Raw genomic sequence first — 27,261 nt, forward strand, 5'->3', positions numbered from 1 at the left:
GTATCGGGGTGTCAAAGGTGGGGAGGAGGTGGACACAGCGGCTCCCAGCATTGGCTCCGTTGTTACCCACACACCCGCTGCTATGTCACTCGTTCCCAGAACTGACCCACGGCATGAATGGAGACTCTGGAGGCTATCCGTGCTGGCAGGTTGGGGTTGAATTTCGTTCTTTATTTGCAAAACTTGATAAAGAAAAAAACGAAGGGGATAAAAGAGGAGCCGACAATACAAATCTGTACGCAGGGGAATGAAACAGATCCCACCTACTTCCCAGCTTCCCAGAGATTTGGCTCTGCTGGGACGTACGCTGGGAGTTGGCTGGGCAAGGGGTGCACAGGTCAGCACCGGCTAGCACTTGTCTTTCACCTCAGCAAACCTCAGTTAAAACTTGACTATGTTACAAGTCAAAAGATATTTGATAGTTTTGGGGATGGGGGTCTCAGTGAGGACCCTAACGGTTATCCAACCACTACCCTGCTTGGTATGACTGGCAGCCTCTTCTCTGGAGACAAGGGGCTGCTGCAGGTCGGAGGCAAGGTGCACTGGCAGAGCTCTGGTGGGGCCTAGTGCAGGTGAGTGTTGAAGTGGACTGGCAGAGCCGGAGAGAGGGTTGGCATAGCAGGGGGCGCTGCTGGTGAGCGGAGAGGTACCTCGGCAGAGCCAGGGTGGAGTCCCATGCCTGAACATGATGCAGGATGACAATACAGCACACTGGCCTTAGCCCTGACTCTAGCTAATAGTAACCGAAGTGGAAGGTAGGGGGAGGGAGACACCACCAGAGAGCAGGCCAGGTAAAGCCCGCAGGAAGCAAATGGGAGCCAAGGTCTCTTCCATTAGTCAGATCTGCCTGGGAAGCCTGCAAGCAAATCTCTGGTTTCCGGCTGCGCGTCTCTTAATTCCCTTTGATGGCCACTTAGAACATTATTACCTTCTCCGGGGCATCTAGAGGCAAAGTCAAGCACTGTGCTGTTTCCCTGCCCCCACACTGCTGGGGATCCGTGATCACTCTGGTTCGTACAGCTTCGCCCGATTTCCAAAACTGTTCCAACAGCAGGGGAAGGGGAAGGTGTCTCCTTCTCCTCTCCCCTCCTGGCTCTACCCCTCCATCAGCCAGCACCATTGCTGCAACACACATGCAGACCCAAAACAGGGGATGGATTGAAATATTTCCCTGAATCAGCCTTCCCTCTCCCTGCCTCCACCCATTTCCATCTGTCTTTGCCTCCCCGCCTGTCTCGTCCTTTTCTCCCCTCACTCTTCTTGTCTGTCTGTCTCTCTCTTGCCCTTTCCCTCCCTCCTCCTTTTCTGTCTGTCTCTCCTTTCTCCCCCTCCCAGCTCTCCTCTAAACTAATTGCACAGCTCGCTGTGTCTGGAGGAGAGCCACAGATCGATCCGTCGCTGTTGAAATGTTAATGCTAATCGTATAACCGCTCCGCCAGCGCCTCGCGCTTCAGTGGCAGCTCCAATTAATCTCAGGTAACGCAGCGCGTGACCTTCGGCTCAGCGCCGGGGCAGCAGCCAAGCGATGCTTATGTAATTACACCATGAAGTGTGTAATCACCTGCCCTAATCCCTGAGGCCTCACAATTAGCTGAGGCCTCGGTCGCTGGGCTGCCAAGTGCTTTGCCACCCCGGACAGCCTGCAGATGAATAACGGACAATTAAAGCGGCATGACGGGGGCTAGGAGGTGTCGGTTCGATCGTAATTAGCCGTAATCATGGGGAGACGAGCCTGGCAGACGTGCTGTTCGTTTTATAAGAAGCAATTTAGGAAATCAAGTAGCTTTTAACTATTGCGCGGCCTCCCTGCCTTTTATAAACACAGGAGAGGGGAGTCTGACTAGGAGACGCCGTGGCGCATAAGCCCCAGGTGCAGGCTGCACAAAGAGCTCGCAAGGAAACGTTAGAAACAAAGGGAGTGGAGGCAGCGCCTCATTTTAGCTGGCAAGAGACACTCTGCGATACGGATGAGGAAGCTCTCTGTGGGGATCAGGGCCGTGCACTACAAAATTAAAGGCCCTTCACTTCCGCAGCAGCACAGTGTCACCTTATAAGGCCGAGCTTTGATCTCGGAGGCCTTCGCCTGCCCTCCGCTGTTTTCCGTTCGTTCCCCTTCTATATCGTGCACTCGGTTCCAGAAGCCATGTAATAGGCCCCACTTCCCTTCCTTTACAGGCATGCTGATCACCTGCGACCATGGGCTGGCCACTGTTAGGTATGGAGGTAAGAAATAATCCCGGGGAAGGAGGGAGATGCTGGCCCCGCGGTACCTGAGGGTGCTGCTAGCTGAATTTATAGGGCACGCAAGGCCACAGGAGTTACAGGGAAATGTTAAAGGAGAGGCTGTAGAGGGCTCTGTGGGGTAAGCTTTGGGGGCTCCTTGCAGCTAGAGGAGGGAGGTCCTGTCTACACTACAAACGCAACTGTGTCAGGGAACAAGCCCAGGAATTTTAAAAACAGGGCCGGGCCCTGTCTAGGCCACAAAACAGTGCTTTAGTCATGTCAGGCAAGGTGGCCAGATAACAGCAGCATTTGCAATGCAAACAGAACTTTGCAGAGTTCTTCGAGTCTGTGGCCATAAGTAAGGGCTAGGGCAAGGCAGTGGGCTGAAAGCCACACCCACATAGGGGAAGGAGGAGCAGGGCGAGGTGAGAGAGAAAAGGATTGTGACCCAATCAGCACTCCCATTATTAATACTGCTATGCAACCAGCTTTGCTATTCTGAAACCAGAGCTGGGAAGTCAGAGGTTCCAGGTGGACAGACCTGGCCTGACTCATCACAGCCCTCCTCCTTTGCCACAACTCTACACATCAGCCAGCATCCACTCCTGAGCCACAGGCGAACTGCAGTCAAGTACCTACGTCCCCACAGCTCACCAAGCACCTCAGTCTGCAAAACTGGGCTAAGGGGCAGGGTAGTACGGTGCATGTACCCCCATCACCTTCCCAATATCTAATGCTGCAAAACAAGCAGCTGTAGCTGGAGCAATCGGGAGGCTAGTATCAACCGTGGTGCAGTTCTGCAGATCACACGTGCGATGCATATGATCGGGGAGCAGAGCCCCCCTAGCAAGATCACAGTTTAGCATCTCCTTAACAAACTGGAAATACTGGGAAGGACGTCATTGGGAGACGGTGCCCAAGAAACATCCCCGCCAGTGTGGTGCTGTGCCCGTTTCTTAACGGGGCCCTCGGCACAAAGCAAGTCAGGAAGCGGGACACCTTACGGCAATGAACGCTGTGGTCTTGAAGAGCATCATTCTGAGCACAGTCTGAATCCTCCCTTACCCCAACCCAATCCTCTCTGTACTCACGAACTGCAGCGTGGCCCTGCAACCTCCCATGTGCCCTGGGCCCCAATCCTGATCTGGAAGGGCCACTTGCAAGAGTGAGAGATGACTAGCTAAGAAGGGCAGCGAGCGCGCTAATTAACACCAATTGTACTGGCAGATTTGGGGATATGGAGACCTCCTAGAGGGAGATCCACCAGCTACTTCTACACAGGCCAGATAGTAGTGAATTATCCTGAACCAGTGACCCAGGGGTGAAAGAGTCCATAGCCAAGCCAATACCAAGGCCACCTTGCATACAGAGCTCACATTGAAAATAAAAACCTTGGGCCAAATCCTGAGATCCCTGCTCAGTTACACCTCAGCCTTTACTCGGGTAAAACTCCCACAGGCGTAAGGACTGAGAAACCACCGAGTAACAGCTCTGTCCCCCGAGAACCTGAACCTAGCCCTTGCCAATTACATTTGTTAAGCCCCGTCCTTGTTTCGCAGAGAGCACTTCTGCATGCACTGTTACAGCATCTTTCTCCTCTTTTTTAAAAGAATACATATATGCCAGCTGGAGGCTTGTGTGTAGGGTATTAGGGGATTTGCACTGCATGCTGCTAAATTTGATATGTCCTTTAACAGGAGACAAATGGTTCACAAGGCTTAAAAAGTATTGACTTTTCTTTAACAATAAGCGCTAATGGCCTTCAAATAATCAATATTTAAAGTCATTATGGGGTTACACATTATACTGTTAAAACCAAGCATTCCATATTAACCCCATCTCGTCCTCCCAAATCCAGAGCTGCCGGCTTGCAGGAGCGGAGACTGGGGAACTGAGAGGGTCAGGAAACACAGATTGAAAGCGGCAAGGCATGGAAATAAATTTAGAGAGGGTAGGAGGGAGGGGGGAAAAATGCATGAGAGCTCCACTTTATTCTGCTTTGCTTCTGATAGGAAGAGACACTTTAAACCTGAGGTAATGGGCAATTGGCACACAGCTCTTGGCTGGTTTGCGGCAGGCAGTTTTAATACCCGTCCACAGACTCCTGCTGCACCAGGGAGGGAAACTAAATAAACCAAAAGGGTTTTTTGAAGAACATGTTGGGGTCTCTAGGTACAAGGAGACATGCACCAACTAGACGACATGTACCACATGATGGGATGATAGAAATAGCTTTAGACAAGAAGGGGCTGGGGGAAATTCTAACCGGTTTTAGAATCAGTTCAGTCAAACCACACCAGGCCGCCTGGATCCTGGTCTGGGCTATGGCCCCAGACAGCTTGAAAACTGGTTTGAATTTTGGGGGAAATCTCATGTAGACCAGGCCAGAAAGTGACGAATGCTGAGTTCACTGGGGGGAAAGTCTTGGGAGGGATTGCAACTGGGCGAAGTGTGCAAAGAAGAGAGCTAGAGTGCAATAAAGCCCGACAGAGGCCCGGGTACACAGATGAGCCAAGGAAGCCCTTTGAGATCAAGAGAAGGAAGCGGGCAATGCAGGAGCTGAGGGGTGCCAGGCCTGGCCCAGAGTTAAAGGCAGCAGTAGCAGCAGCATTGGGAAAGAGGCACATCCTGAAATCCTCACTACGTTTTTAAGGCAAAACTTGCATTGCCTTTGAGGACAATTTTGCCTGAGGAAGGACTTCAGAGTTTGGCCCCAGCGTTTCACAGCTACCTGCTAACCAAAGGCCCGCCGGCCCGCCACTGGGATTCAAGGAGCTACCGATGGGTGCGCTGATTTTCAGCCTTCCCCCTTCGAACGGCCAGGGAGCCAAACACATGATGATTTCCCAGCACCCAGGGTTTTTCACTATTCTTTATTAACTCAGCTCCTCCACCTTCCACCCCCCATTATTTTATGTGCTCCCTGGGAAATGACAAATGAAAACCCAGAATGAATTACGCGCCCCCTAAGTCTCTGATGCCGTGCAGTGTTAGCCACTGGACAAAGTACAGCTCCACACGAGCACAAAACACACACACGAATCTGAAGTGTCACATAAACCGTCTGGTTTCATCCATCTGCAGAGATGGTTTATGGATCGGCCCTGCCTTATTTTGATCACCTGTGTAATGCACTTCAGATGCGGGGTATAAACATTTTTCCAGAAGAGAGGGGAATGCTAACCTCCCCTTTCCACTCTACCTCCCCGATCACAGAGCTGGGCCAAATTCCTGAGACCACCCCTGAAGGGCGGAGGCGGATAGAAAAGAACACACAGCCCGACAGGAATAGACAGAGCAGCAGATGAAAGCACTCGCTTTTCACCTCTGAAGACTGGTTCAGATTTGAGGTTTGGCGGGCTCTGCTTGGAACCTAGTGGGTCATTTATTACACACGCATATGCAGAGCCTGGTCTGATGAAGATGCTTCTGTTCAAATGAGGATGTAGTTAGTGACTAGCAGTAGGTGCCACAGGATAAACCAGAGGGCCTAGCACCCCGTGTAGGAAACTGGGAAGCCAAATGTCTCTCCAGCAAAAACAAGCAAGGAAACCCACCGAGGAAACTCAGTGGATCCAAAACAGAGCCTCTCTAGAGAGGGTGGTCTCCTTCCTCCTTCCCATTTCACATGGGGCATAGCATTATACGGGGGAGGAGGCGCAGGGTCAAGCTAGAGAGTTTGGAATCTAGAGCCAAACTTTCCCAAGCCCTTTAGTAACATTCAACTAACCAATCTTCACAATTCGAGACCCCATCTTTACAAACACACCTCCCAGATCTGGGCACCCTTTAATTCTGGGTCTGAAACCAAACACCCTGGAGCTTGGAAAAGTCTGGATCTAGACTCCAAACTCTCTAGCTTGATCCTTAAAATACACACAAACCCCCTTGGAAGGTAAGTTTTAGGTAGGTCAGAGGTGAAGCAACATGCTCCCTGCTACAGAGAAAATTGGGCTTTATCTTCTAACCGTGCACATGCACTGTGTGCGCATCTATTTATCTAGGTATCCGTGTGGCTCCCCTCACCACGGAGGCCATGTTCCTGGGATCCATGCACATCTTGGGGTTGTGCGTTTGGAAACGGATGCCTTATGTACATGCACTTTGGGAACGCCTGGCTCCCTGTCCTGTGCTCAGACCACCAGACCCACTGCTGACCAGTGACTATGAATCCGAACAGTGGACAAAAACCGAGCCCCATCCATCTTCCTGAGCATTCATCAGCTCATGGTAATTGTTCCGCAACCCTCTTCACCCCTGAAAATTAAAAAAAAAAAAAAAAAAAAACTTTGCCCAACGGATGCAAATTCGTCCTCTGCAAAAAATGTGGTGCCACCTTGATAAATTAACCTGGGTTGCCGGTGTGGGTTTTTCCCGCTTGCCATAACTAATAGATGAATTCTTGAGTGGCTAATTATTCTTGCCAGCAAAGCCACTATATTTGTGAACTGACCTGATCCCCACAAAGCTCCCAACAGGAAGCTGAAATGGGATTTTAACACCATGCCCAGCAGCTCACATCCCCTCACATCATGCATTATTACCTCTGCGCCCAGGAAAAGAGACACCATCAATCCACCTGCAGTTTTCTCTGTGTGAGCCAGCTCATTCCACCACCTCTTCCTCCACCTCCTCCTCCACTACCTACCTGAACCAGACGCCTTTTAGTCTTTCCACACCCTTCCTGCTAAAGGAGCACAAAGGCTACTTTGATTTATCTTATTGACAGAGACAACAGCAGTCAAATACAAAACCCGAGGCCAAGACCAACAGCGAGAGGGAGACCAACAGCGAGAGAGAGGAGGAGAGATTAACCCTCCAAGAGCTTTGTCTCTGCAATCTGTGGCCTTGTCTTCTACAGGCATGCCTAATGCCCTCCTCCGTGCAATGATAAAGCAGCACAAAACACGGCCCTTATGAGTGGGGGCAGCGTGATGCAGGATGACCCCAAGTAACACTCGAGTGGTTAAGGATCTCTGGGGACAAATAACGATCATGGGAACCAATGTCAAGCAGACTTGACAAGCCCTGACCACAGGGCATCGCTGAAGCTGCCTCCTCCCAGCAGGACCCCTGCAATTATCCCTCAGCTCAAAGGCTTATCACACCTGAGAACTTTGCCAAAGGAACAGGTAGAACACACATAAACGTAACCTCGCACCCTCTTCACAGGACCAGAAGGCTGCATACAATTAATCTGTCGGGTCAGCTGTGCCTTGCTCACAAGGAAAGGGGCATAGAAAACCTGCCCAGGTCCAGCTAGGCCAACAGTGTAAACTTTTCACACAAAACATCCAAGAGCTCCTAGGGTAGCTACCCTACCCAGGCACTTGGGGGCAGCTTCTGCACACAGATCCAGCATAAAGGCCTGCCCTGACTTACTCGCTAGGCAAGTCTACTGAAGTAAACAAGGCTTCTGAGAGTATAGGCCAGGGAAGAATATAGCCCTTCCCTTTTATACCCATCAATTCAGACAAGTAGTGGTCTCAGTATCTACAGCACCTTTATGCCGATAAATAGTGGGTTGCAGGTGGGCCCAGAAATTCTTACTCCATGCAATAAGACTCTCAACTATTCGCGTCTTTCACCTGAGGACCTTCAGGACCTTCTCAAACAGTAAACAAACATACCCTGTTTTACAAATGAGCATTGGCATCATCTTACAGATAGGGAAACTGAGGCACAAAAAGGGTAAGTGACTTGGCCAAGTTCACAAAAAAGGATAGTGTCGGAGCCAGGAATAGAACCCGGGAGTCCTAACTCCCAGTCTCCAATATAATCACTAGTCCACACTCCTTTCCATAGCTGGGAGTAGAACCCAGGAAGGAGTCTTGACTCCTGGTCCCCAGATCTAACTACTAGAGCCCTCTCCCTCCATCACTAGCAAAAAGCACACAGATGCCCTAACTTGCAGTCCCCTGCTCTGCCTGATGGATTACACTTTCTCCATACAAAATTTAACACTCTCTGGCTTGGGCTTCATTATCTTCTCTCCACCTGCCTGTCAGTCCCAGGTAAATCCTGGACTTGATAGCCATTAACATGAGTTTTAAGTTTGCCTTTCCAATGTGCATGTGTACACACACACACACACACACACCCCCTTCCATAAGCGCTTCCTCAGCCAGTTCTCCGGCTGGCCTGGCAGCCTTCCAGGCCACACGTAGTCAGAGAAGTTTTCCTACCAACTGGCTGCAATGAAACACGCCTATCTCTGCATTCCTGACAGGTCTGTCTACAGCACGCATCGACTGTATTGGATTGTACTGGATAGGTTAGCCAAAGTGCAGCTGGTAGGACAAAGGTTTATCAGGACCGCCCAGCCCCTGCACACAGAGAGGTACTAGGCAGAGGATTCCCCCAGGGCTATGAGCTGAAAGAACCACCTTCTCCTCACACGCACTCCAATTATTATTCCAGTTTCCTTCCCACTCACCCTCAATAAGAGATCAAGAAAGACCATTAGTAAAGCCTAGAATGAAGCCCTCCACAGCCCTTTCCAGGCCCCCCAGAGGGTGTCAGCCCTTGTGGCAGCCAGTCCATCTCCCGCCTCTTCATTTCTCCGCTATCCGTGCAAGAAACAAAGGCGGCTTTAATTTAATTACTCTCTGAACTCCTTGATTGCGGAGGGAACATTTTAGAACACAGAGTGAGATAAATGATCTGGGTAAACCAGGTATCCAGCAGCACTGTCTGAGCAAAGAAGCCTCACCTCCAAGTCTTGTCCTTCAAAAAAAAAAAAAAAAAAAAAAAAAAAAAAAATTCCCTCTCGTCAGCGTCTGTCCCCAGTTCCCCTTTTGTTATTACCTGGGGCAGCTATAAAATTCTAACTCAAACAGCGTAGCATGTTCTGTGCCAAAATAACAGGTTACACGATACCGTCAACTCCCGATTCCAAGGCAGGATTTAGACAGACTCTTACCAACAGCCTGAGACTCATAAACCAGGATCTGAAATGCACACGTGTACATCAGCCCCATTCCCACACACCTGCACACACCAAATGAGAGCACATAAACCCACACACGTAATGAGCAAGCACATCCGAGCCTAGAAACGTGCAAACACTGACATGCAAGCGCATACACCCACACCCTTGTATGTGTATGAAATATGCAAGCACAAAGTCACACATGCACATATCTCCCCTTTCCACACACACACTTCCCAAAGACACACACCCATCAACGCAACCACACAAAGACCAGATGACACACATCATGCACACACTCACACACACATCCAACCTGGCACATACATGTCTAGTCAATCTACAAGTCCCTTTGTTTTCGGTTTTACTGATTTTTGCCAAAAAAAATCCTGAGTTTTACAAAAGCTATTAAATAATAAATAATAATAATAATAATATTCCATTTTTAACACACTTCCCTGGAACTTACATGTACAGAATTTCAAGTACATGAATATGCTGATTATGTTAAAAAAAATCCAACACACACACTAGGGTATATGTGTTTATGTTCATAATAAATTAGTCTAAGTATAAACAAGAGGCTGTCTGTTAAAGTATGGCAACGTAGTGGAAGTTACACACGCAGGCACATGAGGATGTGTATGTCAGTGTCTGACTCCTAAAAAGAGAAATGCCAGAATTCCCCAGCCCCGGCTCCCTCCTTGGAGACGGCGGCTTAGTAACCGAGATGGCCCAGGTAACCCGGTTGCCATCTCTCCTTCTGGAGCAGGCCTGGAAGCAGAAGAGGTGGAGGACACAGCGTGTGGAGATAGCCCCCTGGCCTCCTACGGCCTCGTCCACTTTTGCTATTTGTTCCTTTTTTTCCGTCCTCCCATCCCCCACATTTACCTAGAAAAGTTAACTTTCCGCAACAACTTCCACCCCCTTTTTTATTTTTTTTTGCAATAAACACCCATAAATTCCCAGGACGCTTTAAACAAAATTAAAACTGAAAACCCAGGGCCTCGTCAAGCCAATCTCCCATGGCCAGACAGGCCGCGGGAGCCAGCCACCTTCCTGCCTCCCCTTCCAATACCCCCCACCCGCCCCCAAGCCAATCCACCAAGGCCAGACGGGCTGCGGGGGGCCAGCACCTTCCAGTGCCCACCCCCTCAAGCCAAAGTCTCCTGGTGGCTTGGCAAGCCCCGCCCCGGGGGTGGAGCAAAGCGAAGGGGGCGGGGCTGTCCCGTAGGCCCCTCCCACCCCGCCCCGCCGCCGGTACCTCTCGGGGAAGTGCGTGTCGCGGTGCTGGGGCAGCCCCTGTTTCCGGCGCTGGCTGGACGAGTTGCTGGCCGAGGGGAGATGCGCCTCCATGGCCCCGGGGTTGCGCGCCGCCGCCTCTTGCCGCGCTCGGAGCAGATCTGCGGAGGGGGGAAAAGCCCGCATGAGCCTGCGGCCGCTCAGCCCCAGAGCCGCCCCCGTCCCTGCCTCCCTCCCCGGGCGCCGCCGCCTCCCCGCCCCGTGCAGCGCCCGGTGCCTGCCGCGCTCCAGCGCCGGAGCCTGCTGGCCGCCTACCCGGCTGCGTCTCCCCGGCGCCGGCCGCGGCTCGCCCCTCCCCGCGCTAATGAGAGCCAGGCTGCGCCGGGGGGCTGCAGGCGAGCGGCCGGGCAGGTGCGGCGGGAGCTCGGGGCTGCAGGCAGCCCCCGGAGCCGCCTCGGTGTCTCTGCCGCGCGGGATGAATCGCGCGCCTGTGCCCGGGCTTCCCGCACCCGGAGCGAGCTGGCTCCACCGCCCGCGGCCGCGGGAGGAAATGGTGTCACTGGCGGGGGGGTTTATTGACTGAGCCTTCCTGCCCGGGGCCGGGGGGAAAGTTGGCTCCCTCGCTCGCTCTCCGCGCTGCGCCCCGCGCTAGCAGCCGGGGAACCGCAGGCAAGGGGCGGATCTGGCCCCGCGTCCGCTGCCAGGGGCCTGGCTCGCTCCCTGGGCCACGGTGCCCACCCAGCGCTGCACCTCCTCAGCTGGCCAAGGCCGTGCTGCGGTCCCCAGCGCCCCCCTCAGCGTCCCCAGGGGGACCCCGCCTGGCAGGCGGAGGGCAAAGAACAGGGAGCTGGGTCTCTTCCCTGCAACTTCAGGCTGAGAGGGGACAGGCCCTGAGCTGGCAGCAGTGAACCCTCGGCTGAGGGGGCTGGAGCCGCTGGACACCTAGGGCCACCCCCCTGGGGGCCCAATGCAAATCCAGGCAGGGCCCAGCGGTTATGAGCAGTGGAGAGGGGATAAGGCCCAGAGTTCAGAGCCGTAGCCAAGCTGCCCTGCTGGATTCGACCCCACATGGCTACATTAGCTGCCCCCAGGGGCGTACCATGGCTGTCTAAAGTGGCACCAGTCGGCAGAGACCCACCTGGGTGCAGCATGTCGAGAACTGGCTCCCGTTCCCTGACTCGGGAAGTGCGTGCCCTCAGGTCCCCTGCTGAGGTCAGACACACTCCACAGCCCAGCTGTTGCAGCCCCAGGAGAATTAACCCATAGGATCTGGGGCCACAGCTGAGGGGAGGGAACTGGTTGCAAGAGTCACTGTACTGGGGGAGGGAAATCTTCCTGGGGCAAAGGTTAGGGACACAGAGTGACACTGGCCAGTTTGGCAAAGCCCATAGCTACCCTAACGGGCCCAAACTGGTGGACTAATCAGAACTACAGCTGACTCCGCTCCCCCCCCACAAGAACAGCCATATTGGGTCAGACCAGTTGTCCGTCTAGCCCAGTATCCTGTCTTCCAGCAGTGGCCAGTGCCAGATGCTTTGGAGGGAATGAACACAGGGCAATCTGAGTGACCCAGCCTCTGTCCTCCAGTCCCAGCAGTCAAAGGTTTAGGGACACCCAGAGCAGGAGGCTGCAAGCTTGAATCCCTGACCATCTTGGCTAATAGCCATTGAGGGGTCACACGCAGCTCCCGCTCCCACAGAAAAGGGATGGCGCACACACAGGAGACCCAGTAAGAGACCTGCCCATTTCCTGGCCTGTCAGAGGACATCGGGCAGGGTTGCAAAAGTGTCGCCTCCACAGGCTCCACCCCACCCTCCCCATAGCCTCTTGCCCAGCAGATCATGTTCTTCTCCCCTGACCCCCAACAGCATCTCTGTGAACAACAGAACCATGGCGTTAACAGTAAGTCACGGCTCTGCTTTCTCCCCCTGCAGCAGCAGCGCTGACTGGCTGGAATTCATATCCCAGCCCATGCTGCCTGCAGAGCCCTGCTGTCCTGTTAAGTCTCGCACAACACTTACTCTCCCCCTCACCTACCTGGAGCCTCAGCAGTGCCCAGAGCTGGGGTGGGGGTGAGGGGTTGAAGGGAGGCGGCGGTTTGGCACTTGCAAACAGACTATGAGAAACATCTGCCTGGGTCGGGCTAGTGCGTGGGCCGCGCTCCCCGCTGGGAGGACTCCTGCTGCTCAGCCTTGGGGCACACGCGGGGAATTCCATGGAAAGGTTTCAAGGGAGGTGGGGCATGAGTCAGGCAGTAAATCAGTCCATCGCTACAGCAGGGAAGGTAGAGCTGGCCGCCCCAGCAGCCTTTCTGGACACCATAGGGCTGTGCACTAGAGGCTACTTAGTGGGAAGGGGGTCATGCTAAGAGCCCATCTAAGCTCCTTGGGGGGAAGCAGTCACATCCCTCCTGCTTCACTCACCTTTTGCGGCTGGAGATTCTCATTTTTAAGGGGGGGAGGGAGGAGATTGCCTCACGTAGGGCAGAACAGGGGTCACTGCAACGCCCCCCTCCCCACTGAGCTCCTGCTCTCAAGCTGAGCTCACAAAGCCTGAATCTTTCAACCCTAACTCGGAGTGCAGTCTCCCGCTTTAAGCCAAGTTGCGGAAGGCTTGTCCACACAGGAAATGAAACCAGAATAGCTAAGGGGGCTGCAGTTCACACCTCAAGTTACTTCAGTGCAAGGCAGCATGTGCGCACTGTTATTTCAGAATCTGAATGCCCCACTGCACAGGAACACAGCAAATGCTGGATGGGATCCGAGCCACAGCCCTAGAGCACTGTGATTCTGAAATAAGTATCTATATACAGACTTGCATCAAAATAACTAACTCTGTGACTTACAATTGCTTTGGTTCCATTGACCATATAGACAAGCCCTGAGCTGCTCTGACTCAGTTTCCCCCACCTGTAAAATGGGGGTATTAATTCCTCCCCGGCAAGATCATTACAGCACACTATTAGCTGATGTTTGTACAGCATTCCAAGCTGGGCATTGCTGTGCAAGTGCCACACTTCACTAATTATTCTATTTGATGCATTTATCCACCAGAGGGACCAGAGCAACCCAGAACGACCGATGAAAACGCTAAGGGGATTAGTTACAGATGAGACAGCCACCTGCATTGCAAGAGACTCTTTCTGGAGTGCTACCCCACCACAGAGTTAACCATCAGGAGATTCCCCGCCTCCAAGCCGTGCTCCTTCCCCCACGCTGGGCTTACCTCTCCTCATCTACTGCCTACACACAATTCCGGGGCACCCTACCTCTGCACGCTTGCACCAGCCCAGCAGTGAAACCTCTGCTATTGTCTTCATGACACACTGGAAAACACACAGACAGGAAACCCCCTCCTCACACCCACTATCTACTGCTCTGTGTCAGAGGAAGCCAAGACAGAGCCGAACTGAATGTACTTGAATAAAGGAATAGGGTGTTTGTCGGAGTATATATTATAATCATCATTATCCTTTGTACTTCTGCAGCACCTTCCATGAAACGCTCATAGTGCTTTGCCTGCATTAACCCCTTAGCCATCACCAACCTGTCATAATTATTAATACCGTGCTTGTACTGCTGAGTGACAAGTCAATTCGCCTCTATGCCTCAGTTTCCCCATTTGTAAAAACGGATAATTCTTTCCTACCTTTACAAAGCGCTTTGAGATCCAGGGCTGAAGAGCACTACAGAGGTGCTCAAGATTATGCTATCCCCATTTTACTGATGGGAAAACTGAGGCACAGGCTCGCCCACAGTCACTAGGCATGTGTGTGCCAGAGTTGGGACTAGACCCTCACGTGTCTTCATTCTCAGTCCTGTGCATTAGCCAGAAGACTAGATAGTATATAGTCATATATGTGAATATGATTTTTTTTCCAAATTCAAATATGAAAACATACTGTCTACACGTGCCTGTGTGCACACATTGCATGTGTATGGATGCACATACACGCCCCTCCCGCACAGGCTGAGACCCTTTCCAGAAACAATAGCTATTTAAATATCTGACGCCCATGCAAGGAGACTGGAAAATGGATGCAGCAAGGACATGTCCTAAAGCTTTCAAAAAGCTGCAGCCAGGCCAAATGCCCTCCAGTGAAAGGTTCTCCAGCTCCAATCTCTGAACACTGTTCAGTCTCCTAGGTCTGCTTCCCGCTTTCTTCCTCTCTCTCCTCCCACTCAAGATCATCCGGCAGAGTTGCCGCCGCCGGATTTGATTCAGACATTGTACAGTGCCTACAACAGTGAGGTCCTGGTCAGTGACTGGGGGTCCTAGGCACTATGAGAATACAAATAATAACAATAGCAACCCCAGCACTGCCTACAGTGAGTAGATCTGAAATGAAGAGGGAGGTCCTGGAGCATCAAATCCAGCATAAAACCCAGGGGACGGGTGTGCATCCTCACGCTGCGCTATACCAGAGTTCCCCCTCAGATCTCCCTCAGAGCCTGGTAGACCACTCTCCCCACTGCCCCAGCAGCAAACACCCAGCCTCCCTCTGCATTTCCAGAGGTTGAAGTGGGGAGCACATGGAAGTGTAGCATCATGAGTCAGGGGGTGGTGGGTAAGGGAAGAGAAAGCCTTTCACCTCTAAATCACCATTTTAAGCATAAGCAGCCTGCATGATAGGAGTACTCTGGGTCTTGGTCCAGTTCCAACATCACAATGAAAATTTACCACTACCCCACCCAGTGCTTTTAACAAAAACGAATGATGAGGAACACAGGAATTTGCTGGACGATCAGCCAAGCAATGGTTCATCTCGTTCAGTATCCTGCTTCCAACCAATGGCCACTATCCGCTACATCAGAAGAAGGTGCAAGAAACTCCCCTGGTGGGCAGTTATGGAACAACCTGCCCCATGGGAAGTTTCTTGCTAACTCTGAGCAGTGTTTGGCTTACAGCTTGGAGCATGACGAGTTCTATCCCTTCTATTTTCTTTCCTATCCTACGGCATGTCACCAGCCATGTTCTCGTTACCCACACAAGTGTCCAATACACGTCAACTGCCTGAACTCCCTTAGCGGGGGGGGGGGGGGGCTGGGGTCCTCCCAGTCAGGGCTGAGACCCATTGGTGGAAGAGCAGGCTGGGGTGGAAAACCTCGCACAGCCACTGCCTGAGCTGTGGATAAACAGGACTTCGGTCCCTAGGGCACCTCTTGCCGCATTCATGTACATGCAAACTCATTAAAAAAAGAAGAGAGGGAACAAACATTAAAATGATCTATATTTTTAAACTGTAAAGGCATGTATGAGAGAGGGAAACAACAAGCCCCATCAGATCACATAAAAAGCCTGCAGAATTCGCCGAGCCAGGGACCATGCGCCTCCGATGTTTATAAATTAATTATCTGAAAAACCCGGGTCACTCCTTATTGCCACAGTGCCTGTAATTTAGAAGTCTGGCATGCAGCCAATTCCAGAAGCTGCATTGATCCTGAATGACCGCAACAACTCCCCCGTATACCTTCCCGTCTCCTCCTCCCCTCCCGTCGCTCCCTGCCTCCCCCACCCCATCGCCTAGCCCCTCCTCCCCCACCCCGGAGGATCTGTTATTTACAATCCTGCACTCTGACAGTTGGGAAATCAGAGTGATTGACACCGCAACGCTGGTGGATAGAGGTTCCAGGCACGGAGAGGGACTGAATTCAGAACACGGGATGCTGGGAGGAAGGCAGCAGCATGTGGGAGGGGGAATGGGAAAGAAAAGCAATTAAAAAAAGAGGGAGATTTCTAAATTATTAACATTTTCTAAATAATTAACGTTATTGGTGCCTCCGTGTGAGCCCGCAGATAAACTGCGCTTTGTCCTGGCACTAATAATTTATAGCCCAACCAGAGGCCTGTGGTGTGGCGCTAATCCAAAACACACTGAAGTTTTGTCTTGTCAACGTTACACAAGAAAGCCTGTCTGTGCAGCGTCCCCCTCTCCTCCTGCCCACCCCGAAACCTCAAAATCGGACCCCCCCACACACTCCCAGAAATGCTGAGGAGACAGTTTAATCATCATTTTAAAAAATGTCAGGCTTTTTACTGCAATGAGCTGCTCTGGCGATAGAAGTGCTGTGGCATCAGCTGCTCTGGTGCATGTGCTATGCCTGGGGTGGGGGGTATTTTCCGTGTCTGGTGCCCAATTTGTGCCCAAGTGAGTTGGTCCTATGTGTTGGCCTGTTGTGAGTCTGTGTAATGAGCCTGCGTACATGCATATAGGTGTGTGTTGCATATGAGCTTATGTATCGTGCCAGCGCACACGCATATGTTGTATATGGTTTGTGAGTTGTGCCTGTGTGCACACTGTGTACCCATGTTGTGCCTGTGCATGGATTATGTCTGCTGTGTGTACTGTACTTATGCGTAGGTGCATGTTGTGTGTTCAACATGTGCATGTGGCATCTTTGTGTAAGCATATGTCGTCTATTGTGCTTGTGTGAGTATCGAGCATGCACAACTTGTGTGTTGCACCTTTGTGTAAGTGTATGTTGTGCCTCTGTATAGTCCTTGTGTATACTGTACTTGTGCATGTCATGCCTATGTGCAGTTCTGTATTGTGCCAGGGCCCACTCACTGTGCATGCTGCTTCTGTCTACCGTTGTGTTTGTGTGTGTGTGTTTGTGCCTATGCACGGGCTGTGCATGCACTGTGCTTGTGTGCATTGTGCCTCTGTGGAGATGTGTTGTGTGTCTCTGCATAGCACCTATGTGCGTGTTGTGCGTGTGCTGCTCTCACACGCATTGCGTGTCTGGGAAGGTGCATGCTGTGCCCGTGACGCTGAACAAATCCTAACTCTACATTAAACAGGATCACCTTCCTGCCACCCAGAGAAGCAAATCAAATCAAATGGAGAGTGGAAGGGGAAGGCAGCCTCTTTATTAACCTAACAAGCAGCCCTGGGGATTTACTCCAGATTGGAGATTCTCCTTCAAGTCTTCACCAGATACCTTGCTGATGCTGCTCTGCCTCTTATCCCTCCCTCCCCCAACCCCTCTCTCTCTTTCTTTCTTTCTCTGGTTAATCCATGCCAGATACAGTTTGGCAGCTGAAGGCTTTACGTAGAGAGAGGTTCAGAGGAAGAGAGCTGGACATGGACTAAGGGATCTTGTGCCGTGTAATTTCTATCTCCCAGTGACACCTTCACCTTCTGTGCTCAGTTAGTTGTCAAATCTCTCTCGCCAACAATCCCTCCTGCTCCACCCCCGTTCTCCCAGAGATTCACTCTAGACACCCCCTCACTCACCTGCTCTTGCATCAGAAAAGGCAGAGGGCACATGCACAATTAATGGCTTTGTTTTGGCTACAGCCAGTCCTGGGCCAGCATGTCACACATGCCCAAGAGAAGGGAAGGTGTACATACAGACTGACGCCTGTACAACACGTGTGGGCTCTCTCACCATGACCCAATTTCCCACTGGCTGCTTTGCTAACAAACTAGTGCCCCTACAGGTGATGCTCGCGTTACCTTGAACACCGTGTGACTGGCTCTGAGTCGAGCTCCCCAGTATGAGGGACAAATACTTTGATTTTTATTATTTAATTAAAGCACAAACCATAGGACTAGAGCACAAACTCTCCCGAAGAAGCCGCAATATCCCCAGGATAATGGAGCAGAAGCAGCGAGACACAAAAACCTGTTCATAACTGGTGGTTCTTTTGAAGGGCTGGGTTGTTTCTTATTTTGCACTGATGTGGCTGCACTACTACAAATCCCTTGTGTAGACGAGTTGCACCAGTGTAAAAAAGGACTGGCACACATGCAGCTTATCCGACTAAGTCTACGCCAGCACAAAACACTTCCTACGCTGGTGCAGCACCATCCTCACTCGGGTTTTCTCCATCCGTGCAAAAACACCGCAGTGTAGCAAAAGCCTAGACTACTCTGAATTAAACAAGAGTGAGGAGGAAGAATCTTGGCTTCCCCATAACACCCAACACAGCATTAGACAGCCCAATGTCCTGCTTTGTTGCTGGTGTTTTGTGGCTGCAAGGAAAGCAGTGCCTGGAAGCTGCCTATGGTATTCTTGTGGCAAAGCTCTGATGAGACTCTCACAACCTGAGTATGCTGGGCACAGAAGAGGTTTCTCCCTTTCAGCTCCGAGGTTTACCAAGCCTCTGCCCACAGCAGATCTGGTTTCAGCTAGAGCGGGACCAATTCATCTACAGAACAATGAAGTTACACACCAGGGATGAATCTGTCTGTCTATCCCCAGACACGTATTTCCCACTGGCTTATGCATTCTCCTGCTGAACAGTTTTCATTGCACCCTGGGCTTATTTGCATGGTACTTTTCTCATTCCTAAAAACACGGTGAATTGAATCCTCATAAGGTGGCGGGTCATAAACACCAGCTACAGCCAGACACATGGCAGGCAGGTGCTGTATGAATTTCCCATGCACTGCACTGCCAATGCACTTAAACTACATCCTGCAACACTTCATGCTACTCCAGCGCTGGATCCTCTCACAGAACTGCCACTGCACGTCAGTGACCACGCCCCCTCATTTGTCCCAGCCCATAGCCTCTGCTCAGCCAAGCCTGCCAACCATTCTGGATGATGCCAAAGGGCGGGGTGGGCTTGTGATGAGATGAGACTAGGCAGAGACCCACTAAATTCACTCCACTTGTGACCACGTCAGACTTGCACCAAGGATTCTGAATATTTGGGTTGACAGTCTCCAAGACAAAGAAAAAGGAGGAAGGGCAGAGGACCCTGCGCTACTGATAGATCGGCTGCAATCACAAGCTAATTGTCTAAGCTTCTCAGAAGCAAAGCTCACAGCAGAGCCACTCCATTCTCACCACTAGGTGTTGTTTCAGCCCATGACAGTTGCTAGATGAAGTATCAGAGATCACAGGGAACTAATGAAACAAGAGACTTAATTAAACACATTACAAATCCAGCCCATTCCTCCCGCCCCAAAAGCCCGTACCACCGTGGCTGGGGACTGCCATGCTGTTGGCCAACTGGTAGAGGCGCTGCTGCTGCTGCTCCTCAAAGGTGCTGTGTTCGTTCAGGGCTGACATCATCCGTCTGTAGTGTTCCTCTGGGGTCATCTGAGTCACTGAGTCTTCGAGCACGGGCGTGTGGGAATTTTCTGAAGAGTAGAAGGTTTTAAAAGAGAGAGAGAGAGATGGAAGAAATCACATCAGTGCAGGGAGACTAGAGAACTAGACAGAGAACGAAAGTCAACTGATATCCTCCCTCAATACCACAAAACACATGCATATGAACCTGACACACAAAACCTCCAAACTTAACCCCTCCCCTGACACAAATGCATAAGCACCCAACTCCCTCAAACACATGCGCACACCCCCTGAACACACAAAATCTGCAGACCCCCCCCCAACCATGTATATATGCTCCCAACACCCCTTCCAAACACACACCTATACTCTTAACACAAAAAACCTTCAAACTCAGCATATGTGCACGCACTTACACACACTCACTCTCTCTCTCTCTTTCTCTCTCTCGTTGGAAGCCAAGAGTGTTACATTACAATCAAACAAAATTACAGGCAAACTCACTTTACCTAAGGGGGTAAAGGAGGACAGTTGCTGCCACAAACACAGGATGAAAGACGTATTGAATTCTCATCCACACCCCTTGGGGGATGCTAGTTCTCTTTTCAACTAACGCCTAAATAGACACCCACCCCTTTTTTTCAAGCCTGCCATTTGAAACATGCTTGGAGGAGGTGGCTACGGAGAGGGGGAAGGTGATCCCTCACTACGGAGATGCTCATTGCTCAACGGCTTCCTGTAGATGAGTCTGAGAACTGCAGTACAGGTAGCACGCCACCAGTTTTGCTAGGAGCAGCACTGACAATCCATCCGCTCAGCTATCGAAAGGGAAGTCAGAGAAACAGTCTCTCCAGGTACTCGTACGGCCGAGCGCCCCAGTCATTACGGTTTTTATCTTCACAACACTCCTGTGAGGCAGGCATGGGGAACGGAGGCACAGGGCAGAGTAAGGGATTTGCCAACGGTCCGTCACACAGAGAATGTGGGTGTGAGCTGGGAACTGAACCCAAGTCTACTGAGCCCGAGTCCAGCGCCCTGCCCACAATTCTACCCCAAGAGAAAGCGAATGGTCATGTAGTTCAGGTGTCACATGGGGACTCAGAATTTGAGTTCCTTTGCCACTGTCTCCCTATATGGCCTCAGTCAAGTCACTTAATCTGACTCTATGCCTCAGTTTCCACATTTGTAAAATGGAGGTGATAATTCTTGCCGACCTCCCAAGAGCACTGTGAAGGTAAATTAATTAATGTCTGGGAGGTTACTGCAATGAAACAATAGTTATAAAGGAGATGCAGTTATCAGACCACCGCTCCCCCTACCCCCGTCCCAACTGGCTCGGCTATTCGCAAGAGAGGAGCAGTGATTGTCACTTATTCAGAACGCTGCAACCTTGACCTACACCTCACGACGATGGGTGCTGTGAAGAGGCAGAGGACAACTCCACTGATTTCCTCATTAGCTTGAGTAGCTGAACAAGAATCAGTTGATGTCTGAGTAACAAGCACATGATTCTTAACCGAACCCTGAAATCAGCTGGACGCCTAGCCCCCAGCAGGGCCACAAGGGGAAAAAAAACATACAAACTACCCCAGCCCAGCCCTGATATAACTTATGGGGCCAACCCTCCTTCCATTACTCACAGGTGCAGTACCAATGTCTCCAAGTAAGGTGGGCAAGTTCTGCTTCCCCCCACTGAATCCACTGGGATTGCATGGATAGTGAAGGCAAAATTAGGTTCAGTGACTAACAGATTTACCGCATACATCCCTGCCTCCACATTCGCCAAGCCTTGCTGAATCCCTTTCAGAAAGGCCCCACCTGCTCCCCGGGCAATAGGGACCCACTATAGCAACCAGGGGAGATAAAATCCAGAACAGCTTTTGTTTACTGTAAGCAGAACTCAGAGTAATTATCACACTCGCGCCTTGGCAGGGGCTGCTCCAACACTATTTTATCTTGGATCATCCCCACAGGCAAAACCTTTTCATTACTCACAGAGAAACTCCCAATAACAGCTTTAACGGGCAGAGGGAAGGGGGGGGGAGGGCTCCTGCCCATTGTGTAGCTTCACTAGAATGCCAGCGCGTTGACTGAATTAGAGAGCAATCTATTAATGGAACCATTGTGTGCACGCTCGGAGTTCTCTCTCCTTCACTCCCCGTCTCCACCTCTGAACCCTTCAGGCCTTCCCGGCAGTGCCGCCATGTTGGCCCCAAATCCAAGATGGCAGCAGAGGGACAAATTCCAGTCACTTGACACTGGTGTCACCTGGGGATGCTGGTGCTTTGACTCGCACTCTGTCACGTGACTAGAGCTATGTATACACCTCTCGGACAACCAAGAGGGCCCCTGGTCTGGATATCCCCTTAGAGGAGGATCACTGAGGGGAGCAAGCAGCATTGGAAAGGCAGCATGGTACAATGGATAGGACACTGGACTAGGACTGAAACGACCTGGGTCTAATCCCAGTTCTGCCATTTCCCTGCTGTGTAAGTTCAGGCATGTTGCTTCACCTCGCCTTCCCCATCTACTTTTTGCCTGTCCTGTCCCTTCAGAGCATAAAATGTTTGGGGCAGGGACGCTCGGCCCCGTGTGTTTATTGAGCTCCTGGCGCAGTGGGGCCCTGATCTCAACTGGGGATGTTACTGTCATAATCAATAAAAAAAAAAAAAAAAAAAAGTTCCACCTCCTCCAAAACCCCAAAAAGAGAATGAAGCCAAAAAGCTTATAATATCCTGGGTTTCCAATTTCCAAACGCCACCCTCATTCACACGGCTCCTTTCCCTTGTGAGTATAAAGCCCAAAGGATGAGCACATGATTTCTGTCCAATTTTGCTAGGGTCAATGACAGAGCTCCACTCAATTTCTCACCCAGCACAGCACTTTGCAACCAGGGCTACAAACTGCAACCACTAAACGACACCCTAGTGACACGTTTCTGTATCTCAAGGACCATGGACTTCCTGTGAAATTCACAGGTTCAAAGCCCGAGTCGAGCTGCGCAATGCTAGGAATTGGACCCCACCCCTCCAATGGGGTGCATCTGCCACACAACCAATTGACTCAAAAGAGGAGTGGTGGATAATTAGAGGCAACCGCGGCAACCGCTTGTGCAGCAGGTGGCCAGTGCTTTCAGGAAAGAGCAAAGGGATTGGAATTCCCCTCCAAATCACCTCCCCCGACTCTCCTAGCTGACAAGACCGCCCACAGCCTACTGCCTTCCTGGCACCCCTCCTCCCCAGCAAGCTCAGAGAGGCATCAACTGTCTCAACCCCCCTCTGATGCTCTTAACTGGAGCTCTGAGGAGAAAAACCACAAGACCCAGACCCCGATTTAGGAAAATCACTGAGGTTTCTTCACAGCCGTGTTATTAGGAAAAGGGGGGGGGGGAGATAATGACACTTAATTACCATAAACTCTATCCGATCAGCCCCAGAGCAGATTTCAGGTGCAAGGTGGGAGGGCGGGGAGGGAGAAAAGCTGGATTTCCACACTTATAGTTGGAGATTTCACATGACTCAGCCAGTGATAATTCCAGCTTCGCGGCAGCTTTGCTGTCTGCTTTTGTCATTACCAGGGGGTAATGCGGGAGACTGATCTTGTCAAATCTCCTCCAGCCGCCAGGTGTGAAAAGGACTCCAGTGTCGAGGCTCAGAAGCAAGGGCCTAGACAGACATCTGCTTGTCTCTCTGCTGCTCTCCTGGCCGGCCCCCCTAACCAGGGCTCTGGGTGTGCGCACGTGAATGCGGCTCTCTCCCCATCACTCTGTCAACACAACGACAGCGTCACAACCTTTTGTGCCCTCCAGAAAGTCAGCTACAAGGGAACCAGACCTTCAGAGCGGGCAGGCTCGCCGCAGTTCTGTGACGCAGACTACGGTGCCACTGCCCCTCACTGCTGACGGCCTCCCCGCAACGGTGACACACTGGGGCTTCACAACTCAAAGTGGGAAAACGGAACCCTTTGCTTGAGACTCGTCCCCTGAGCAAGGCATCGCATAATTCCCCTCCAATAGGGCTTACCGCAGATAGACCCTCTCCTTTAACACCCACTAGCTAAGAGGCAGCTGGGAACAGCTACCAGCCCCCACGAAGCTGGGCTCCCTTCCTAATCAGACAGAGAGGGCAGCATGCAGCATTGTCCTTTGCCCTGTGACCTCAGCTATGGCCAAAGACTCAAAGCCAGAGCTGAGTGTTAGGATCGTGGCCACCTGGCTTTTCTTGTCCCAGCCAACAGACCGCTTGCTCCTGGGCCCATCGCAGCCCAGCAGGGAGGTTTGCTACAAACTTCAGTGGGAGCAGGAGCAGGGCCAGACTATTGATCTTCAATAGCTTCTTAAGTGGAGAGAGGTCTGGACCCATGGATCTGGAGACCCCCACATTTTGGGAGAGTCTCGATCTGAACTGTCCAGCTCTGGCCCACGGCCAGGGCCAGGTCTGTTTTTGTATAAACTGAAGATCCAAAGTAGTGCTGTTGGTTTGTAGGGTTGTTGGGTTTGAAGTGATTCACGGAAGGCAAGAAGAGAATGGCGGCGCCACGAGGTCATCCAGCCCAGGCAAGGTCGCTTCCTACCGTGTATTTTCCAGCAGTTAGTCCAGCCTCCTTTTAAATCTCCCCAACTGAGGAGGCTTCTAACAGATTTATTTTTCAGCAGCTCAAATAGAGGAAAAAAAAAACCCTTTCTCCCTGATTTTTCTTCTCTCGCTCTCTTTGCAATAACGCAGTTTTATTCTCGGTCTCCAGGGATCAGAGGAGCACATCTCCAGACCACGCTGTTGCTGCGGGAGTGAACATTTTACTGGGGAATTGTCTCCCAGGGAGAAAGCTTCCTCCATGACCTGCCAGCGCAGCCCTTGCTCTGAGCCTCTGATACGCTCACATTTCCATATTAGACACGAGAACGTTCTGCTCTGTTTGACAGCAATGCTGGCGTGGCCCCGTTTCCACCGAGATAGGGCTCTCTTTTGATCTCTGGTGTGTGCATCGGGGAGGGGGAAGGGAAGGTTACCACTTCGGTCCTGGAAGGGCTTCCAGCCCTACAGGTGTTTTTTCACTCAGTCAGAGGAAAGGAGTGATTTCCTCGGCTGCCTCTGTTCTCCTTGCTTTGTGAGATGCAGCCATGGTGTCTCAAGATGTGCTGCAGGAGCAGAGTCACTTTTCCAGGTCAAAAGGCCGTTTTGGAGACAATGCTGCCGTGCCCGGAGTGACAGCTGCATCTAGGGCCGGCATGTGATATAATGGGATAGGCCCTTCCCATGGGGTTGTAGACAGGGCCGAGGCAGAGTACACAAAGCAGGGGAGCAGCCGCCAAAGGCCACTTTACCTGAGCAAAAGACCCCGGAAGATTAGCTGAACCACCGGAAGGTACAGATCTACTCTAGCTCACCTGGCTCCTAAGGCAGCCGTGCCTGGGGCAGGTGGAAGCACTGCAAGCTGCCACGCTGCGAAGGGATTAGGGGAGGGACAGGGAAATTCAGGCCAGCGTTTTGCCTCCCTCACTGGTGCCACTGCCCACAACTGTGAATGGCAGACACGACTCCCGTCTAGTTTTGTTGCTGAAAGCAGCAAGCGTCCCACCCACTGTTGGAAAGGGAGATTGGGGCAGTCCAGGAGCTGCCGACTCTGCACAGGGTGTGCCCTTGCATTGCTCTTGCACAAGCCCTGCCTGGGTGCCTTTCCAGCACTGCTTTAGCTAATTAAGGGATGGGTGGGCTCTTTCCACTCATCTCCCACCTGCACATGCATGTACGAGTCCCAGCCGCACAAACTCCCTCTCCTACCAAACACCCCAAGACAGGTTCTAGGTCACCATGTCTCAATAACCCAACACAGGTAGGTGCCCACTTTCTAATACTCCTGGAAAGTCACGTTTGCCAGGGTTGCTTAGCAGCTTGTCAGCCACCCTGGGGGGGAGCCAATCCCATCTGATGGGGGAAGCGCAGGGGAATCCTGCAACAAGGAGGTATGGATGTGGCTGTCCTGACACAGTTCAAGGGTGGTTCCCTTCTGCAGCACAGACAGCACCTTTGGCGTGTTTTAATCCCACCGTCAAATTACGGTAAAGTCTTGGTTACGGCTGAATTTGCAATGCAGGCAGGCAGAGCTAAAATGCTGAGCCAGTGTTTCAATATCTATCTTAGGCACTTATCTGGCCTCCATCAGAATAGTATCTGAGTACCTGGATTGGAGCAGGGATTCGAACCCAGGTCTCCCAAGTCCTATGGTAGTGCCCTAACCACTGGGCAATGGTTCCTCTCACTCTTTCCTGTACACACGTGGAAGATGTGCTTCCCTACAAGACCCCCATCCACACTGAGAAACTCGTTGAACGCTTCCCGCAAGTTGCCTTTCCATATAAAGAACTGCTGGTGCTACCTTAGGAACGTTATGTGACCGTGAACGCGACAGGAAGTGTCCACAAGAAAATGTCCCAATTAACAAGAGGCCCACATTATTCAAAAGAAGCATGAGAATGTCTTCTCTAGCCTCTCCAAGCAACTCACTGCCACAAGATAGTGTTCCGTGTCTGTACAGCACCGAGCACAATGGGGTTCTGGTCCATGACAAGGGCTCCTAGGCGGCACCACAATAAAAATACATTCTAAATAAATAACAATATCCTTGAGGTCAGAGCTCAGCAGGATTCAAAGAATGAGTCTTTGCAGAGATAATGAGAACATTCACCATTGCAGTAGATAGGTTAAGTTCTAAAAGGACATAAACTGGTATGCCCCAAAGCGTAAGCCACGAACATTGAAATTAAACACCCCTGGCTGGCCCAGGTCAGCTGACGGGCTCATGGGGCTTGACCTGCGTAATTGTTGGGTAGGCGTTCTGGCTTGGGCTGGGACCCCACAAAGGGGGAGGTCCCAGAGCTCAGGCCCCAACCCAAGCCCAAACGTCTACAAAGCAATTTTTAACCCAAAACCTAAACCCCGTACGGCCGAGTTAGCTGACCTGGGACAGCTGCAGCTGTGCTGTGGGTCTTTTATTCCAGTGTAAACGTACCCTAAGTGACAGAGATTGGGAAGAACCATTCCCTGTGGGTAGGACAGTCCATGCCTGGTGTTTATGGGGATTGTAAACCTTTCTGTGAAACAGCTGGTACTAGTCATTGGTGAACACAAAATACCAGACTAGATGGACCACTGGCCTGATCCATTCTGGTAACTTGCATGTTCCAGGGTCCCCTAGTCTATAGTTCCTCTAATCTACACACAACAAAAACAACACCATTGACACTGATCAGGGGAACCTAACTATTTAGTGACAGCTAGCGCAGAGCTGATCCCTGTGTGTCAAAGGCCTCGTACAGTACCTGGGGGAGAAAAGCTGCCACTAAACAATCTCAAGATGTGTGTATCAGAAGAGGGAGAACTTCGGAGGTTTAAAAGAGATCCATATAGTTTAGAAGGTCTGTGTCAGTCTCAGGTTAGCCTAGCTTAAAAGTCAGGGAAGGCTTTCAGGGAAAGGAAAGAGTGGGGGGCAGAAAATGAAAGTGGAGTGGAGCTGTCACCCTTTAGGACTTCTGGGGAAACCCTGACTGAATGAGTCAGAGGGAAACCCCGATTAAATGATTCTGGTTGAGAAAGCAGGATTTAGAAAGAAGCAAAGGTGGGTAAGTGGACCAGGGGGTGGATATGCAAAAATAAGGGTTGGCTCTGATCTGGCTCTCATTTCACTCAAACCTCCGAAGTGGGGGAGGGGGGGGAAGAGACGGCTTTGGCCCATCTCTGCTAGGACTGGATTGTTTATGGCTTGATACGGCAACCAACGAAGTCAAGTAGTGCTGACAATGACTCTCATTTGTGTAGAATGGGACCCTTTTTGGGGGGTAGG

The 27,261-nt window shown here is 51.5% G+C and overlaps 1 protein-coding gene across 11 annotated transcripts in view; it reads right to left on the reverse strand.

Annotated features, from left to right (window-relative positions):
* Positions 1 to 27,261, reverse strand: part of SAMD11 (sterile alpha motif domain containing 11) — a 245,313-nt gene that overhangs the window by 20,772 nt on the left and 197,280 nt on the right. For all 11 annotated transcript variants that reach the window (XM_034753601.1, XM_034753602.1, XM_034753600.1 and 8 more), the window contains 2 exons: positions 19,326 to 19,490; positions 10,419 to 10,557 (listed from right to left, as the gene is read on the reverse strand). In XM_034753601.1, coding sequence (XP_034609492.1) covers positions 10,419 to 10,557; positions 19,326 to 19,490 — 304 coding nt within the window. The remainder of the gene's footprint in view (positions 1 to 10,418; positions 10,558 to 19,325; positions 19,491 to 27,261) is intronic.

Source organism: Trachemys scripta, chromosome 19 (genome assembly GCF_013100865.1).
Source record: "Trachemys scripta elegans isolate TJP31775 chromosome 19, CAS_Tse_1.0, whole genome shotgun sequence".
Lineage (NCBI taxonomy): Eukaryota > Metazoa > Chordata > Testudines > Emydidae > Trachemys > Trachemys scripta.